This window comes from Chlamydomonas reinhardtii, chromosome 3 (genome assembly GCF_000002595.2).
Source record: "Chlamydomonas reinhardtii strain CC-503 cw92 mt+ chromosome 3, whole genome shotgun sequence".
Taxonomy (NCBI): Eukaryota; Viridiplantae; Chlorophyta; class Chlorophyceae; order Chlamydomonadales; family Chlamydomonadaceae; genus Chlamydomonas; species Chlamydomonas reinhardtii.
The window spans coordinates 4,638,476-4,655,778 of NC_057006.1; the positions used below are offsets into that span (position 1 = coordinate 4,638,476).

Genomic DNA, 17,303 nt, shown 5'->3' on the forward strand with positions numbered 1-17,303 from the left:
CATAGCTAGGCGTATGGTTAAACTGGCCCAGCGCAACCACGGCCGACGCTCTGTCGATCTCTGCTGTTGCCCCACCCACAGTTGCTTGTACTAGGAGTTCAGCTGCACCGGCCGCCCTGCCGCGATGAGTGGACAGGACAAAACAGGACGAAACAGGGCGGGGGGGCGCCTTGATGGCCCACCCACAGTTGGCACCCCCGTGGGACAGCTGTGGGAGGACGGGCAAGAGACTTGAGTTGCGGAAGCCTTTAACTGAAATGCATGGAAGGGATGGCGTGCGCGTGAGTGTCTTGAGGGCGGGTAATGGCGCGGAGAGTGAAGTCGGGATGTGGTGAGCTTAGGTGGCGCGGTGCGGTGCTTTTATGGGTCTTCTTTTAATATAGTTGATCAGGGGATATTGAATAGATAAAGGGGAGCGAGCCGCGAACCATGGCGAACTAAAACGGAACCACGATCCACGAAGTCAGACATCACCGCGAAGTCCAGTTTGGAAGGTCAGCAGCTCTATACCGTTATATCTATGAGCCTATGATGCTATGTTGCACATATGTTGTCCAGCCAGCGATTGCTGAGGCGCTTCTTCAAGTTGGCATTCCCAAATTCGCGGCTGCGACACAGACACGCTTTTTCGGTTCTAAGTTCAAATTACATTGCTGATGGCCCTAAAAGTCATGCTGCGGCACACAGCGACTTGTTTACGTGGTGGAAGACGAGGAGGCTCCGAGCCTGCCTGAGCCAGGGCCGAGGGTCTGGCGAGCATGAAGGCAGCGCTCCAGCACCAAATGTGGTCGCTGGTGCTAGCGCTCCTGTCAACTCTTGCACTACAGGCTTGTGGAGCCGCGACAAGCTGCCAAGCCGGGTATGAACTGACCTACGCATCTGCGCTCAACAAGCGCGACCAACAGCCCCTCCTGGTCATATGCCGATTATGATGCACCCGTTACAATGCAGGGAACACGTGGCGCTTGTTGCCTACGCTGCGGCGCAGACCTCCGCTGTTGAATTGCAGGATGGACGGGTGCGACCGCGTTTGGGGCACAGCTGGATTGTACGAAGCCGTTTCAGACTATACAAGCAACGTAGATGTTTGCGTGGCAATAACGAAAGCGTCAGGGGTCGCCGGGGGCCAACCGTCTATGACTCTAGGCCTGGGAGGTTCCGCCGACGCCGCTGGCCCTGATTACCCTTGAACCCGCCCTGGCTCCCGCAACGCAGGCGTCCAGTCCATTGCGAGTCAGCGTGCCAGCAGCGTACGCGGCATGGCTGCGCGCGCGGCTGCAGCTCCTTCCCCCCTACCTGGCCACGGCTTTGGTTGGCGCCGGAGGTGGCGCCGACGGTGGCGGTGGCGACGGGCTCAACGGCACTGGTTACACCGCTTCTGCTAGCGGCGCGGATGGCGACCCTGCAACTTTGCTTTTCTACATCATGGCGGCATCGACAGCCGACGGGGCGGCAGCGCCTACAGTGACGTTGATGCCGGCCAAGACGGCTGGCATGCCGGCGCCGAGCGGCACATCACCGGTAGCACTCGAGACCCCGCCGGCTGCTTCTACCCCGCCTCCTGCAACAGATGGCGATGCCGCCGACGCTTGGTTGGTGCCGGCGCACGAGCTCTCAGAGCTGATGGCGCGCGGCGTGGCGGCTGATGTGGGTCGGCTGCTTCAGGCCGACCGGAGCTCGGGTTGGTGGGATGTGGCGCCTCAGTACCGGGAGGCGCTGGCGCTGTACGGGGGCACAGTGGCGGCGGTGCCTCTGGGCGCGGGGCCGCTGCTCATGTTCGTGCGCTCGGACGTGCTGGCGGCGGCAGGACAGCCGGTGCCGCCGCAGTCCTGGCAGGCGCTGCTGGCGTTCGCGGAGCGGTACAACGGCATGCGGCGGCCGCACGACCCGGCGCACGCCCTGTGCCTACCCGCGGGACCAGGTGCGTTGCCTATCTATGTGCCCCAGAGCAGCAGGCAGGCCTGCTTGAGGGTCGTGGAGAAGGCTGTTTCACACTTGCACTAGACCCTGTGCGCCTTGGTGCTCATATCGGGTTGGCTTTACCACACCTGCGCACTTAGGGTTAGGTCATCGCAATCCCATCTGCATCTCCCCCTCCCCGCCTGCCCCACAGACTGCACCCGGTTGCACCTGCTGCACGCGGTGTGGGCGTCAGTGGCTCAGACCCGCGGCCGGCGCCAGGGCTTGTACTTCGACCCTTGGACCGGCGCACCCCGACTGGACACCGCCGCACTGCACTACGCCCTGCAGCTCGTGGCCAACCTGACCGCGGCGGCGGCGCCGCAGCCCGTGGCAGCAGGAGCGGGCTGTGGCGGTGACACCGGCCAAGGCGGCTTCGCGGCGGGCCAGTGCGCCGTCGTATTGGATACCTCCACAGCGCAGCTGCAGGTGAGTGAACGAGTAAGCTTAGTCCTGGTAGCTAGTGCAAACACTTGCGGCGCTTGTGACGTGCTGGGCTCGATCCCCGCATCGTTCTAAGCCACCTGCAAGTGCTGACCTACCTGCTTTGTCCCTTTGCGCCGCCACCACGCGCGTTGTGATATAGGCGCTCGCTGCGGCAAACGGCGCGAGCAGCGCAGTTACCACTACGCCGCCCTTCTTACCGCACGTCTTAGTGCAGCCGGCTCCCGGCTCGGAACTGGTCTGGGACAACGCTACCAACACGCTGCTGCCCTGCACCACCGGCGCTAGGGGCGGCCAGACCCTTTGCCCAGCGGGCGAGCCCCCCGAGCAGCTACCCCTGCTGCAACCACTCCAGCCGCCTCCGCCTGCAGCAGCACAGGCAAGCCCTCCACTAGGCCAGCGCCGGCAGCTGCGGAGTCGAAACCTGCGGGCACAGCCGGCGGCGGGTGCGGGGCTAGGTGCTGGCAGTGCTACAGCTGCTGCGGGGCAGGCAGCTGTCCTGGTGAACCGCAGCCCTCAGCTGACGGCCGTGTCCCTCACGGGCGTCATTAGCTCCCGAGCCACACCCCTGGCCCAGCTACGGGCCTACCTTCTCCTCACGCACCTGGCTGCGCCGCCAGCAGCAGCCGCCGTGGGGATTGACGGCAGCAACGGCACCACTGGAGGCAACAGCGGCACCGGCAGCGGCAGTAGCAGCAGTGGAGGGGCAGCGCTGCCGCCCATCCGCACCTCCCAGCTGATGGACGCGGCAAGCGGTGCAGGCTCAGCATTTGTGGCGCCGGCAGGCGGGGCTGGGCTGGCCGCGCTGGCAGCTGAGGCTGTGCGCGTGACGGCAGCCGCGACGCAGCACACGAATGCAGGCTGGCAGGAATCCCTGCCTGCTGTGGCCGCCATAAGGTGCGTTTACGACTTTGCGTCCGCGTCGCCGTCTGGGTGTTGCTTCCCATCCAGTGCAGGCGGCGGCAGCTGTTGCGGCACTGCTCATTCTGCCGCACTTTTTGAAGTAAGTTAGTACCGAAGCGCCCAGCCATGACATCTTCCCATACAGGTCTGAGCTGCTGCAAGTCCTGTCAGCCGGGCTCAAGTGTGCCCCCGAGGCGCCTGGTGGCGCCGCGCCGCCCGGGTGCTGGCAGAGCCTGCAGGCAACGATGGCGGGTGCGCAGGCCAGGGTGGCAGCCGCCTTCGCGCCCGCCGCCTTCCTACTGCAGTACCGTGAAGCCATCGGCATGCGCCTCGTGGGAAGTAGCTGGCCGGGGGACCCCATGGACGGCGGTGGTATGGAGGAACGCAGCACAGGTGGGTGACCCGCACGGCCGCACAGCTCCGTCGCAGCTCTGGACGCTGGGCACAGTGCAGTGTTCGTGCATGGCTTCGCCAGAGTTGGTTAGATGCCCAAGCTCATGGAGTTTTCCCCGGCACTTGTAACCAACATTCACACGAGCGCTAATCGTTGCAACATTTGACACGCGTCCCATTTGCAGGGGGCGATGAGGTCGGCAGCTCTTCCGGCGGCGGCGTGCGACTGGCTCTGCAGATTGCCATGCCTTGCGGCGTCGTGATGGTGCTGGCGGCGCTGGCGCTGCTGCTGCAGCGGCGGCGGCTGACGCTGTTGGGGCACGTGGTGTCGAGGCTCATGCCGCACACGCCACGGTGGAGCGCGCGGGCGCCGGACGCCTCGCCAGACATGTGCCTTGTGGTCACCGAGTGAGTGTTCGTTGTACCGCAGGTGCACGATATGAGGTGCGCGTGTTGGTCCAGACGTCTTTGGGCCGCTGCTGACTTCGCCCTCCGCGCACGCCCCTTTCCTCCCGTGCAGTATTGAGTCCAGCACGATGCTGTGGGAGGCCCTGCCGGCAGCGGTGATGGACCGGGCGGTGGGGCTGCACCAAGCCTGCCTCAGGTGCGACCGTACGGCAACAGCACTGAGCAAGAGCCCCCATTCCGGCGCCCCTGTGATCGCGCACAGTAGTTTGCCACACAATAGCTCATAATTTTGTTCCCTCTGCCACAGGCGGGCGCTGGTGAAGCACCACGGCTACGAAAGCGCAACCGAGGTGTGTGTGGGTGGGGGACAGGTCGTGCATGCGTTGTCAGGCAGCGACAGATGGGCCCGGGCTGGTTCGCGATCCCCCAGGCCGCAGTATTTGGAGTGCAATTTCCGTAAATAGGTGCTTTATGCCAACCAAACACATAACGATTAGCTGCAACTCTACTTTCCCTCATCCAATGACAAGAAGCGTGCCTCCGAATTTTCTAATTGCGCTTACAGGGCGACTCGTTTATCCTAGCGTTTGTAAATGCTGCGAACGCACTGGCCTTTGGACTGGAGACTCAGGTCGCGCTACTGCAGGTCGCCTGGCCTGCGCGCCTGCTGGAAGAGCGGGTAAGCTGATGCTGTGCCAGGTCTCGCTGTGCTCGATTTTAATTGTGGCAAACGCAATGCTGCAGATGTGCTCGCCGGTCTACACGACGCTGCCATCGGGCTTCCCGCTGCTCGCCAGTGCAACCGCGGCACGGCCAGCAGCTCCAGCCGACGCTGGGAACCACCCCACCGGGCCGCACCAGCCTCCCCCATCCCCGCCTGCCCCGCCACCTCCTTCGCAGCTGCTTTCCTTCTTACCAGGGCCTACGCACTCAGCTCACGGGCCCTCCCAATCAACCGGATGGTTGAGGCCCTGGGAGACGCCGTTCGAGGCGGCTCTGCAGGCGGCCCTGACCGTCAGCCTGCAGCAAATGGCGGAGCAAGCGACGTCGGCTGCCACGGGCGCGGCTGCGGCAGCGCTCGGAGAGGATGACACCGAGCCCCTGATGGTCCTCGATGTGGGTCATGACACGCTGGAGGCGGACGTGCCGACCACGGCGGACGACACCTCATCTGAGCTGTTCGCCATGAGCGGCGCACAGCCGTACATCGACAGCGACAGGGCGCCTGCCGGCGGCGCCGCAGCCCGACCCACATCGCCGCAGCCGGGATCGCCACGCCAGCTGCCAGGGACGCGGTGCACGTCGCACACTGGCGCTGCCTCCTACGTCCCGCCCGGCGCCGCATCCGCAACGGCAAAAGCAGCAGCTGGCCGCGGTGACATGGCCACCGCACAACGCCGCCCCTGGCGCAGCCGCCCGGCGCGAGGTGGCTCCACAACCGGCGGCTTGAGCAGCAGCACCGGAGCCGGGCACATGCGGTCAGGCAGCAGCGCAGCTCATTCCGCCGGCAGCGGCGTCGCCCGCCCAGCCTCTCGAGTAGCGGCCTCTTGCAGCGGCAGCGACGGCGCGAGTATGTTTGCGAGCGGGCCGGTTGTGGCCGTGGCGGGCGCCGAGTGCCTCAGCCCGCAGACCTACTCGCAGCCCAAGCTGGGATGGGAGGCGCTGGCAGCTGCCGCGGGGGCTGCGCCACAGCAGCTGCAGGAGCCAACAGCGGTGAGCGTAAGGGCCCTTCCCATCGCCGCGTTGGCCCAGGCAGGGATCAGCAGAGGCCTGACGACTGGCGCCACAGCTCTGGGCTCCGGTGGCAGTGGCGACCCTACGCCCCCAGCATCTGGCCACCTCCACCGCCGGCGGCTGTCAGTCGACATCCCCCAGCAGCAGTTGATAGAGCCGCCACAGGGATACGAGGAGGACGACGCCATGACTGAGTATGACGTGCCTGCAGACCAGGCAGCAAAGCCACTGCCGTCAACGTTCACACTGCTGCCGCCCCCGTCGCTGACCAGCACGGTCGAGCCCGGGCCGACGAGGGCGGGCATCGCCGCGGCGTCGGCGGCCGCGTCGGCGGCGGCCGTTGCTGCTGCGTCGCTGCTGTCGGCGGGCCTGGGCCGCAGCGGCGTGCCTGGCTCGGGTGCTACCACCTTGGGCCAATGGATCGTGCAGCTGGTGAGCTCGACTGCGGGCGCCGTCACGCGCGTGCACGGCCTGTGCGCACGCACGACCTTCACAGCGACGGCCGAGGATTCAGGCGCGGCCGGCGTCTCCAGGCCGGCGGCGGCGGCGGTCGCTTACAAGCCGCGCAGTAGGCTGCTGCGCAACTGCGGTACCAAAGCAGGGCCGCACGGCGACGCACTCACAGTGTCGCGCAGGTCGCTATCTGACGACATCAGCCGGGTGTCCAGGACAGAGGGCGGCGCGGTCAGTGCTTCTCTTGGACACGGGCCAGGCAGGACTGCGTCAGGTGCGCCCTCGGCGGCGCAGCAGCTGGGCCAGACGTGTGTCTTTTGCGGTCTGCGGGTGCGGGTAGGTGTGTCGCTGGGGCCCACCAACCCGGCCGAGGTGTCGCACAACGCGGCCAGCCAGCGCACCGTATACGGCGGCGCGGCGGCGGTGCTGGCCAAGGCTGTCAGCGACGCGGCGCACGGCGGCATGGTCACGCTCACGGGCGACGTCTTTTCGCGCCTGTCTGCGCTGTCCACATCGGCAAGCGGAGGAGCGCCCAAGCTGCCGCCACACGTGGTGAGTTGGCCTGCCCATGTCTTGCATATGCGCTGTTGTGCCCGTTCGCACCCGACCCACATCGCCGCTGTTCGCCGTAGTGCACTGCCTTCACCACCCACATCGACCTTCCATTCCTGCATCACTGCTGTTGCCCGCGTGCCCGCTTGCCCAACCCACAGGCTGTGAAGGCCGGTCGCTACGCGCTCAGCGACGGCGACGGCGGCATGGACCTGCTGCTGGCCTGGCCCGAGTCACTCACCACACGCATGGCGCTCATGCCGCCTCCCAGGTAAAAGCCCGCCCCAGCCCCCACTCCACCCCCTCACGCCAAGTGCGCCACCCAGCAGGCCTCTGGTTGCTGCACAGGGTGGCTTGGACGGCACGGAGCCTCCCGGGCGGGACCTAAATGGCGTTCGGGCATTCCGCTCTTCTCAATGCTCCTGCTTCCTGACACTGCCGCCGCTGGCCCTCCTTCCCGTTTCCAAACCAGGTGCTCGGCGCGGGCGCTGGGTTGCAGCGTGTACGATGCACCGGTGGCGGAGGCGGCGGTGGCCAAGCTGCACATCCCGCACCTGGGCGCACTCATGGCGGCGGACGAGCCGGCCACGCGGGCGGGGCTGGCGCTGGTAATGGAGGTGGCGGCGCGCGAGGCGGCGTCGTGCGGCGGTTACCTGGTGAGCCGGCTAGTAATATGTGTGTGTGCATGTGCGCTCGTGGATGTACAACGCCAGTGCTATGAAAACGAAGTCGGAATGATGCTTAAGGTTTCCATAGGTAGCAAGGTGTCGCAACGCAACGCGCCCGCTGCACTGCGTCCTTTGCAGGCCGTTGCGGCTCAGCCGGATGCGCCCACGCGCCAGCTTATGCCCAACATGGTCAACGAGTCGGTGCTGCTGACCGCGGCCTTCGGCACCGCCCTGGACGCCGCCCGCTGGGCGCTGGCGGTGCAGGAGGCCCTGTCGGCGCCGGACTGCCCCTGGCCGCCAGCGCTGCTGCAGCACGAGCTGTGCTGCGAAGCCATGCTGCCGCTCCTCGATGCAGCGGAACTGGCGGCCGCGGCAGCGACGGCCGCGGCCGCCACCGTGGCAGCCACCGCCAGTGCTGGTGGTGCCCGCGAGGCTCTCTTGAGCCGCGCGACACACAATGGTGGCATGTACAGCTCCCTGCCGCTGCCGCAGCCGCCCTCACATACATCCGCCAGACGCGGCCTGGCCGCACTTCATTCGCTCAAGCTGGCATCGTGGAGGTCCAACACCTCGGCGGCGCAGGCGCAGCCGCAGGCGGTCCCGTGGGCACCGCTGCCGACGGCACAGTCGCGCGTTCACGCCGGCTCGCCGCCCATACGTCCCAACCAAAGCGCGGAGCCCCTGCCGCGGCTTCGGATGCCGCCGCACTCGCAGTACCACAGCCACAACAGCAGCAACAGCCCGTACCACCGCGGCAGTCACCCGCATCATTACCACCACCAACAACAGTTCCCGCCCTTCCCGCAGCCACCGCAGCTGAGGCTACCGCAGCAGCAGTACCGGCGCGCCAGCCGCAGTGACTTTGGGTATGCATCCCTGGCCACAGGCCCTGATGCTGTGGATGCGACCGCCGGCGTAGATCTCACCACCCACCGCGCAAGCCGCGGCCTGTTCCGCTCCTCTACAGCCAACACCGGCGTCGCTGTGTCCGCCCTGCCGTCCACGGCGAGCACTGGCGGCACCGGTGGCGGCGAGGGCGGCCACCATGTCGCAGGACGCGGCCTCAGCGTCAGCAGCATGCGCTTTCATGTCCACCGGGCACTGTTCCCGCGTCAGCAGGCCGATCCTGCGAACCAGCCGCGGCCGTCGGCAGGCGGCGCTGCACGCTCCGCCACTGCCGGCGGCTCTGCTGGCGCCTGCACCGTGGAGGCCGTTGATGCGGTGGAGTTGCTTGGGGCAAGCTCCGTGCTGTCAGCGGCAGGAGGCCTGTCCGCGCGCTCGACGTCGACGCCGCGGCTGCACATCGCCGGCACTGTGTACCGCGGCGGGGCCTTCGCTGCCATGCTTGAGGCGCGTGGCGGTGCTGCTGTCAGCGACGAAGCTGAGTCTGCGGGTTGCGCGTCCCCCAGGTCTGCGACGCCTGGGCCTGTGGCCAGCCTCAGCATGGTCCCTGCATTCTATGACGCAGAGCTGGATTGCGGCGTGGCCGTAGCTGATGGCAGCAGCGGCGCACGCCCCGGCGGCCAGCCGGCCGCGACGGGCGTGCACGGCAGCGCGCGGGGCAGCGCCAGATCTGGCCGGCCTTCCTCGCTGCTCGTCCTGCCGTCGCCGCGCTCAGGAGCGCCGGTGGCGGGTGTACCTTCAGCTTCGAGCTCGCTTCTGCTTGTGCCCGAGACAGAGCTGCAGAGCATACCGTCGCGCGGGCACCACCGCGCCAGCCTGGCCGGCGGGCGACTGTCCTTCCTCGGGCCGGGCGCGCGCATGTCTGCGTCCGTCGCCGCCGCTTCGTCTCCCACCTCTAGCCGCGTGGCCACTGACGCCGGCCCTGGCGGCGGCGGAGCTCCCAGCAGTACTGCGGAAATGGGCGTGGTCTCGCCACAGCACAGCGTGACAGCGATCAGCACGGGCGGCACAAGCAGCCCCCAGACCAACACCGCCGCGCCCCGATCGCTCGACGCGAGCGACATGGCGATGATGCGCGCGCTGGGCAAGAGCTCCATCGGCCCGCTGCAGCAGCGGCCCGCCGTGAGGTCACCGCGCTCGTTCGCGTCCGCCGTGGGCACTAGCATGCCGGTGCCGCCGTTGCACGCCGTTGCCGCTGCCGCCGCCGAGCAGCAGCCCCTGAACGCTGCTTCCGCGGCCGCCATCCGCCTTCCCGCCCACACAGCGAGCCCTCGCGGCGGCGCCTTCGCCGGCGCCGGTGCCGGGCTTGAGCCGGGGCCGAGCGCAACGTACACGGACACCGACACAGACACCGACGTGCCTCAGCGGCAGCGGCAGGTTGTGTCGATGGGCGGTAGCGCGCCTGCAGCGTTTGCATCGATGACAGGCCTATGGATAAGAGCTCGGACGGCTGCTGCAGCGCTGCCCCTGTCACCGCCGGCGGGCGCGTCGCCGGTCCGCGCTGCGCTGCCGCCCATGCCACCGCTGCCACCCGTGCCACCGTTGCCGTCCATGCTTCCCTATATGTCAGCTGCTCATGGTTACGAATCTGCAGGAGGCAGCAGCGGAAAGCTCCTGCGCCACCAGCCCTACTCAGCCGCTGGCGGGGGGAGCAGCGCCACGAGTGCCACCGCCCGCCACGACTCGCACAGCCCCAGCAGCACCGCAGCCATGGCGTCAGCAGCCGCAGCCGCTGCTGCTGCCGCAGCGGCGGCTGCCGTGGCCCTGTCTCCCTTGCGCTCACAGCAGCCGATGATGGCGAGCGGCTCCCACCACGCGGCCCCCTATCACGCGTCACCGACGAAACGGAACCTGGTGGCTGCCTCCACCTCCTTCCTCCGCCGTGTCAACCACGACCTTGCCAGCCGCCTGCGCCGCAAGAGCCGCGTGGTGTCTTCCCCCATGTGCAACGTCGGTACGAACGACGCGGGCGCAGCGCCTGAAGGCAGCATGGGTACACTCGGCATGCAGGGCGCTGGCGGCGGCGGCGACATGAGCCCGTGGACCAGTGCCATGGCACCGCCCCTCGCCGTTCCGGAGGACGCTGTGGCTGAAGGGCTGGGCACGCTGCGGAACACCGCGACGGGGGATTGGGATTACCAGGCCGGCGAGCGCACCAGCAGCGCCGTGGGCGCGATGGGTGCGGGCTTCGCCACAGGTCCAGGCGCCAGCGCGACAAGCATCGGAGCCTGCGGCGCCCTGCGCCCGCTCTCCATGGCGGGTGGGGGCGACTGGGGCTTCTCCTGGACGAGCGTGCCGGCCGCCGGTGGCTGGCCCGCGGAGGTGCCCGCAGCGGCTGCCCTGGGCGCGCTGACGGGCATGGGGGTGGAGCTGGAGGAGGAGTGGGCAGTGCGCGCGCGCGGCTTCAGGTAGGCCGTGCAAGGGTGCAGCCGCAACTGCTCGCAATGCCATCCCTGACTCTTGCGTCTTACCTTTTCCCTCCGCAAATCTCTCCCACTTGTAGGCTGCAGTTCGGCATTGACGTGGGCCGCGTGGACTGGCACGTCGCCGCCTCCGGCTCGCTCATCCACACGGGCGAGGTGGCGCGGAAGGCCCGCCAGCTCGCCGTCAAAGCCGCCCGCCCCGGCCAGGTGCTGCTCAGCCGCCGCGCCGCCGCCGAGCTGGCGGAGATGCAACTGCCGCAGGCGGCCGCCGCCGTCGCCGCCGCCACGGCCCTCGGCGTGCCGCTGGCTGGCGGCGGCGCCGCGCCTCGGGCGGCTCCGGCTGCGTCTACGGCAGCTGCGGCCGGCCCCCTTGCGGGCAGCGGCTATGGACCCTGCGGCCTGGGTGTCGGCGCGGCCGCGCTGCTGTCGGCGGCAGTCCACTGGACGGGCACCGGCACGGAGGGGCACAGAGCGTCTGCCACATCCATTGACCCGAACGCGCCGCGGCCGAGCGTCACGGCCATCGCGGGCGCCGGCCAGCCACAGCCGCAGGAGCCTCCGCCTCCGCCTCCGCCGCAGCTGCCGCGGCCTGTGGCGGTGGTGGCCGTGCGGCGCAGGGCCATGTCACTCGCGAGTAACACGCTGAGCGTGTGCAAGTGAGTCGCAAAAAAACAAGATTCTACGAACGCTGCCCTTGTCTTCAGTACCGCTCTATTGCCCTTGGCGTCCCAACCAATGCTGACACACGCCTAATTCCAACCCCCGTGCCTGCAGGATGGCCGACACATGGCAGGCCGCACTCAGCAGCAGCCTAGCCATGACGCAGCTGCACCACAGCGCCTCCACAGCTACCGGCGGCGGCGGAGCGGCGCCGGCCTCGCCATCCGTGCGCGGCCGCGCGACGCCCCTGCCGTCCACACCGGGTGCGGAACCCCGCAGCCCCATGGCGAATACCCGCATGCCCCGCAATGCCAGCGCACCGGCAGTCGTGCCGCCGCCACCTCCCTCGCCAGCGGGCTCCGCTTTCGCGGCGCAGCTGCTCCCGGGCGGCCCGCCACCTCTGCGTCCCCTGAGCTGGGGCATGCCCGCAAGCAGCCTCACCCGCTCGCTGCAGCGCGCCGCGGCCGACGGCCGCACCACGTGGATCTCGCGGCAGGGAAGCGGCATGCATTCGCAGGCTCCCTCTCCCCATCAGAGCTCCCCCGCCGCCTCGCTGCCGCCCTCGAGGCGGAACAGCCTGGAGGCGGATGACCAGCCTGCCAAGCCGAGCATGGCGTCTGCAGCGTTAAGCGTGGTCGCAGCTGGTGCGGAGGCCGCGGCGTCTAGCTTCTACTCGCCAAGCAAGGGCGCTCCACCGGATGACGGAGCCGCCATTGCTGTGGAGGGTCCCGGGCGCTTGCTGCAGCCGCCGGCGGTGCCAGAACGGAAGCACGCAGATCGGGAGCTCTTTCCCAGCGGCCTGCCCGCTGCGACTCCCACAGTCACATGGTTTGCACCTGTGCAGACACCGCTGCCGGTTCCCTTCAGCGTTGCTGCTGCATCCTCATCGACTCCGAGCGCCGCGTCGCCGCAGCTGCCCTCGGATCGCGCTACTGGGAGCAGCCGCCGCCCCATCCCGCTCGCCTTCCTGACCCCCGCTGCAGCTGGCACCCCAGGCTCGCCCGCCGGGCCCGCGGCCTGCGGCATTGCGCCCAATGGCGCCAGTGGCGCCGGGGGCACTGCAGTGCCGGGCAGCAGCTTCAGCAACGCCTCTAACACGCTCACGTCGCCGCAAGGCGCGCTGCTAACGGACACCCTGCTGAGCTCGGAAACCTTGCCGAGACGGAGTGCCGGTACGACATTGAGCACCAATCGCAGCCGGCGCATGCTTTTTATCCAGGGATGGGACAGCAGCCGCAACCTCACCCTTTCGGGCGGCCCCACGGCGGCTGCAACAATGGCGGCGGCCGCCGCAGCAGCAGACGCCGCTGACGGCCGCCGGTCGGCTGCCGGCATGATGGGAGGCTTGGGCGCCGGCGTCGCGTCAGCGTTCAGGGGCGCGAAGCAGCTGGCGGCGAAGCTGGCGGGCCGCGGCAACCGCGGTGGCGGTCGCCACAGCGCGCAGAGTGAAGCTGGCGGAAGTGTCGCAAGGACGAGCCAGCCGACGCCGAGCGAAGGGTCTGCCAACGGTCACGCGGTCTCCGACGTTGGCGTCACCGCCAATGGCAGCACGGGGCAGCAGCACATGTCGGGTGGCTTCCGCCGCACGTCACACCCGCAGCCGACGCGGCCCCCAAACGGCAGCCTGAAGCCGCAAGCGCCGCTGTTTGCGCTCTTGGAGTCGGCACAGCAGCCATCGCCAGGCGAGCAGCACGGGCCGGCGGGTAGGCACGGGAGCGGCGCCGGCCGCGGTATCCAGGGCAGCAGTGCGGGGGCTGCAGCATGCGGGCCCACAGGTATCACGCGTCGGTTCGCCGAGCCGTCCATCATTGGCTCGGCGGTGCCCGATATTGCAGGATCAGTGCTGCCTGCCGATGACGCTTCAGCAGACCCTGGCAACAATGGTCGCAGCCCCCACGACCCTGCTGCGGTCAATGACTGCCCGGGCCGCTCATCAGCGCCTGCGGCTGACCGAGTCAACGGGACCGGGCGCAGGTCCATGGCAGCGCCCATCGCGAGCGCGGGCGGCTGGCAGCCGTTCAGCTTCTCGGCTGCCGAGCCCTGGCGCGGCGGTGCGTTCACAGGCTCCCCACACGGCCAACCGGTCGACCTGCATGGCAGGTCACCGGCTGCGGCCGCCGCCACAGCGGCTGCGGCCCATGCCCTGGACACGGTCACCGAGGTAGATACGTCACTCGGCAGCGGCACTGAACATGGGGGCGAGGGCGACGTTGACGTGCATGTTGCGGCAGAAGCCGCGGTTGAGCAGCAGGCACCGCCGCAGTCGTGCCCTGAACCTGCCCCGCCTGACCAGCCGCTGGTGGCTTCTAACGCCGTCGCGACCAGCGTGCGCGCAGCGGCAGCGCACGCTGCGCTTGCCCAGCGCTTAATGAAAGGCACAGTAGTGGCACACGGCGAGTCGCTCGTCACCAGCTGCAGCCTCGCGTTTGATGCCGCCGCCATCAGCCCAGTCGACACACCCACACTGTCTCGCGAGCACTCGGTCACAAGGGCCGGCCGCGGGCAAGGCGGTGCAGCTGGCGCGGGCCCTCCCGCCAGCAGCTGGGCCCCCGGCGGGCTGAGCGCCGCCCCGCCGGGGGCCCGCAACCATCTGGACCTCATCCTCGCCAACGGCAGGCCGGACCTGGAATCCGGCACGGCCGCTATTCCAACCATTGGTGACTACGTCACGCCCGCGGACGGCAAGGGCCCGTCTGTCCCGCAGCTGCTTCTCGGCCGTGCGCAGGCAGCCTCGGCCGTTGCCTTCGTTGGCTCCTACACCGCTGGCAGCAGCCGAGCGCCGCACCCGGGAGGCAGCAAGCGGTCCTCAGCAACCATCTCGCTCGGCTGCGGCAGCAGGGGCACGCTGCCGCACAACGTGGGCAGCAGCGCTGGCAGCAGCCGGCGCTCGGCCTCGCAGCTGTTGCCGCTGTCGCCCATGTGCCTGTCTGGCGCCGGCGGCACGGGCGGCTTCGGCTTGCCCGTGCCGCAAATCGCCGCAGCCGTGCACTGGTGCTACTCGCAGCTGGCTCTTGGCGCGGGCGACAGCGGGGCACCTCGGGCCGGCAGTGGCATGGTCCCCGCCGCCTTCTCCACCGGCAGCAGCAATGCCGTGGAGCACCTAGCTGGCCTCGCCGCGGCCACGGCGGCATCCGTACGTGGGGGCCCCGGCGGCGAGCGCGTGGGAAGCCTGTCGCACCTGATCCCCGCCGCCGGCTCTGGGCAGTATTACCTTACACCGCAGCAGCTGTTGCTGATGGGCAGCGGCGGCAGTGGCAGCACCGCCGGCTCCGCGGGTGGCCCCGTCGTGCTGCACGCAAGCACTTGCTCCGCGGACGCGTCGCAAGGCCACCCCGCGGGTGCTACTGGTGCTGCAACGGATGGGCCAGCGCGGGACAGCGCCCGCGCCAGCCGGTTTCACCTGATCACCACCACCTTCAGTGACGTCGCATACACGCTCGATAGCGGCCGGGGCGCAGCAATGGCTGACGCGGCAGCGGAAGGGACGGCAGACTACACAGGGGCGATGGCCATTGCAGACGCCAGCATGTGCGTGACTGCGGAACAGCGCGCCCAGGCTGGTGCGGACGTCTACGACAGTAGCAGCAGCAAGGGTGCCGGTAGCGCAGGTAGCGCGGGCAGCCTCAGGATAAGCCTTCAATCGCAGCTGGCGCGACAGGCTAGGAGTGGCCTCACCTCGTGTGGCGGCCTGCCGACCGCAGGCGACTGCATCGTGACGCTTGGCGGAGGCATGTGCGAACCAGGCGCGGCCGCAATCCTGGTTGCGGCCGGGGCTCTCGGCAGCTTGGGCGCCTCGGCTAGTGGCGAGGGCGACGGCGACGTCAACAGCTTTGAGCTGGTGCTGGGTCTGCAGCCGGTGCGGCTGCCGCTGGGAGCAGCGTCTGTGAACACTGCGCCGCGGCTGGTCCTAGGGCCAGGGCCGGCGGCCACGGGTTCGCCGGTACCTGAGGCAGCGGCGGCAGAAACAAGGGCGGCAGCAGAACATGAGACGGGCATGCAGTCCCCTGGAGCAGTTGCGTCGACAGCGGCAGCGCCGCCAGTTTGAAGGGAGCTAAGCCACAGGACCGACCTGCAAGCCGCCCGCGGAAGCGGGCTGGCTCTGAATAATGGAGTTGTCTCGGCGCGTGCCGACTAGCGCGAGGGAGCGGTGACAAGTTTTCTTTGTGTGCACTTGCTTGTCCAGGGCTACACCTCACAGTGGGGCAGAGAGACAAAGACAGCCAGTGAGGAGAGCGCAAGCCACAGCAGGTAGTGAGCGCGGCACTGTATTCATGCATGGGTAGCCGGTTCTCGTGACTTGTCCTTCATGGCAACGGCATGCGTTGATGCGCCACGCGTGTGTTTGCAAGCCTGGCCTATATAAAAATGGCTTACTAAACAAAGTTGTCCATCCAAGCACGGCCCATGTGACGTCTGGGACAATGCACCATGCCAAGCCTACTTTGCTTCCTTTGCACCTCACCATGGCCCCGAGTGCACCGGTTTTATGTGTTGAAATGTGTTGAAATGTTTAGGTTGGCTTTGGATTGGGGTTGTGAGCCAGAGCAGCCGCGAGCGCTTGAAAGGAAGAGCGGGCTGGGGCATCGCTATGGCATCTGTACATGGGATGGGTCACTTCGTGGATGACCAGTTGCTGCGCTTTGTTTGTGTCCAACGTCTGTTTTATATCTTCCTAAGCGTGGGCTTGTTGCTGAATCCAGCATTGAGCACCGGGTGCAGGTGACAGGTACGCGTCCGGGCTGTTTATTTGCCTTCGTGCCAGTCCATCCGCGTTATGATGGGGCCGGACCGCTAATCCGGGTTGTTGGGGTGCCGGGCTACTGTTGGGGTCGATTGCCAGGCCGTGATCAGGTTGGTGACATGTTCTACGGGTTACAGACCTGCACGTACACGCACAAGGCGTCCATGTATGCAAGGAAATAATTGCGTCAGGGAGGCAAAGTGCCCTCCACGGGTGCGACATGCCCCCACGGTATTAGGGCCATCCGTGACTCTCGCCAACGCCGTCAGGGTGGTACGAAAACACCATGCGCTGCAGCTGTGCCGGTCCGGCCCTGGTGTGCCCGATGTCGCCTGTGCTCGATGATACCATATGTATGCGAGTTACGTTTCCAGTACATACCGTAAATTGCAGCTGCCGGTTGGGACTAGCATTGCATCAGGGGTTGGAGGGTTGGTGCAGCGTGTCGGGGAGAGCGGCACTGGTCTGACTGCGCTGGCATGGGGCAAGAACATGTGCAGGTTGCTTGGCGTTGCGGCACAGTGTGGCATCAAGTTCAGATAGGTACCAGCAAGCAGGCCCTGCGAGGCGACGGCATGTAACCTGGTGTAACCTGTAACCACACACGACAACAAGTCCTGGGAGGCGACGGGTCGGTGAGGGCATGTTGTGGCGGCTCGTTTCCAGCCCCTGTCCTTGACGTAGGAGGAGCAATCCCACTACTTTGGGTCCAGATCTCTCGCACTCGCCGCGTTCCCATACGAAGCAACAGTGTGTTTGGTCCACGCCTAGCACAGGCGAATAGGCGATAACCGCAACGGTGTGAGAGGGCCAGCGCTGAACAAACTGCAGGCCTGACAGCTCACGGTACATGTGTACAATGTCGCTGGCTAGTGTTCACAACGGTGTAACGATGTGTGTTGGTCGGACATAGCTCGCTTGCACGGGTAGTCTGTGATCCAGACATAGGGGAGAGTGGTACCTTAGTAACCGTACACGAAACTCGAAAGAACGGACAGGTTAGGGGGCAGGAGGCAGGGATGGCCTGCAGGCCTGGGACACTGGGTGTGCGGGTCCGCTGGG

The 17,303-nt window shown here is 67.5% G+C and overlaps 1 protein-coding gene across 1 annotated transcript; it reads left to right on the top strand.

The window, feature by feature from the left end:
* The first annotated feature begins 404 nt into the window (after positions 1-404).
* Positions 405-16,851, top strand: CHLRE_03g177400v5 (uncharacterized protein). Its single transcript, XM_001703377.2, has 16 exons — positions 405-859; positions 952-1,018; positions 1,216-1,921; positions 2,114-2,388; positions 2,546-3,300; positions 3,452-3,699; positions 3,885-4,107; positions 4,220-4,303; positions 4,415-4,457; positions 4,673-4,786; positions 4,852-6,846; positions 7,008-7,117; positions 7,319-7,502; positions 7,653-10,825; positions 10,921-11,496; positions 11,615-16,851. Exons 1-16 carry the CDS (start codon positions 759-761, stop codon positions 15,543-15,545), a joined length of 12,585 nt encoding a protein of 4,194 aa, XP_001703429.2. The 5' UTR covers positions 405-758; the 3' UTR covers positions 15,546-16,851.
* Positions 16,852-17,303: the final 452 nt, after the last annotated feature.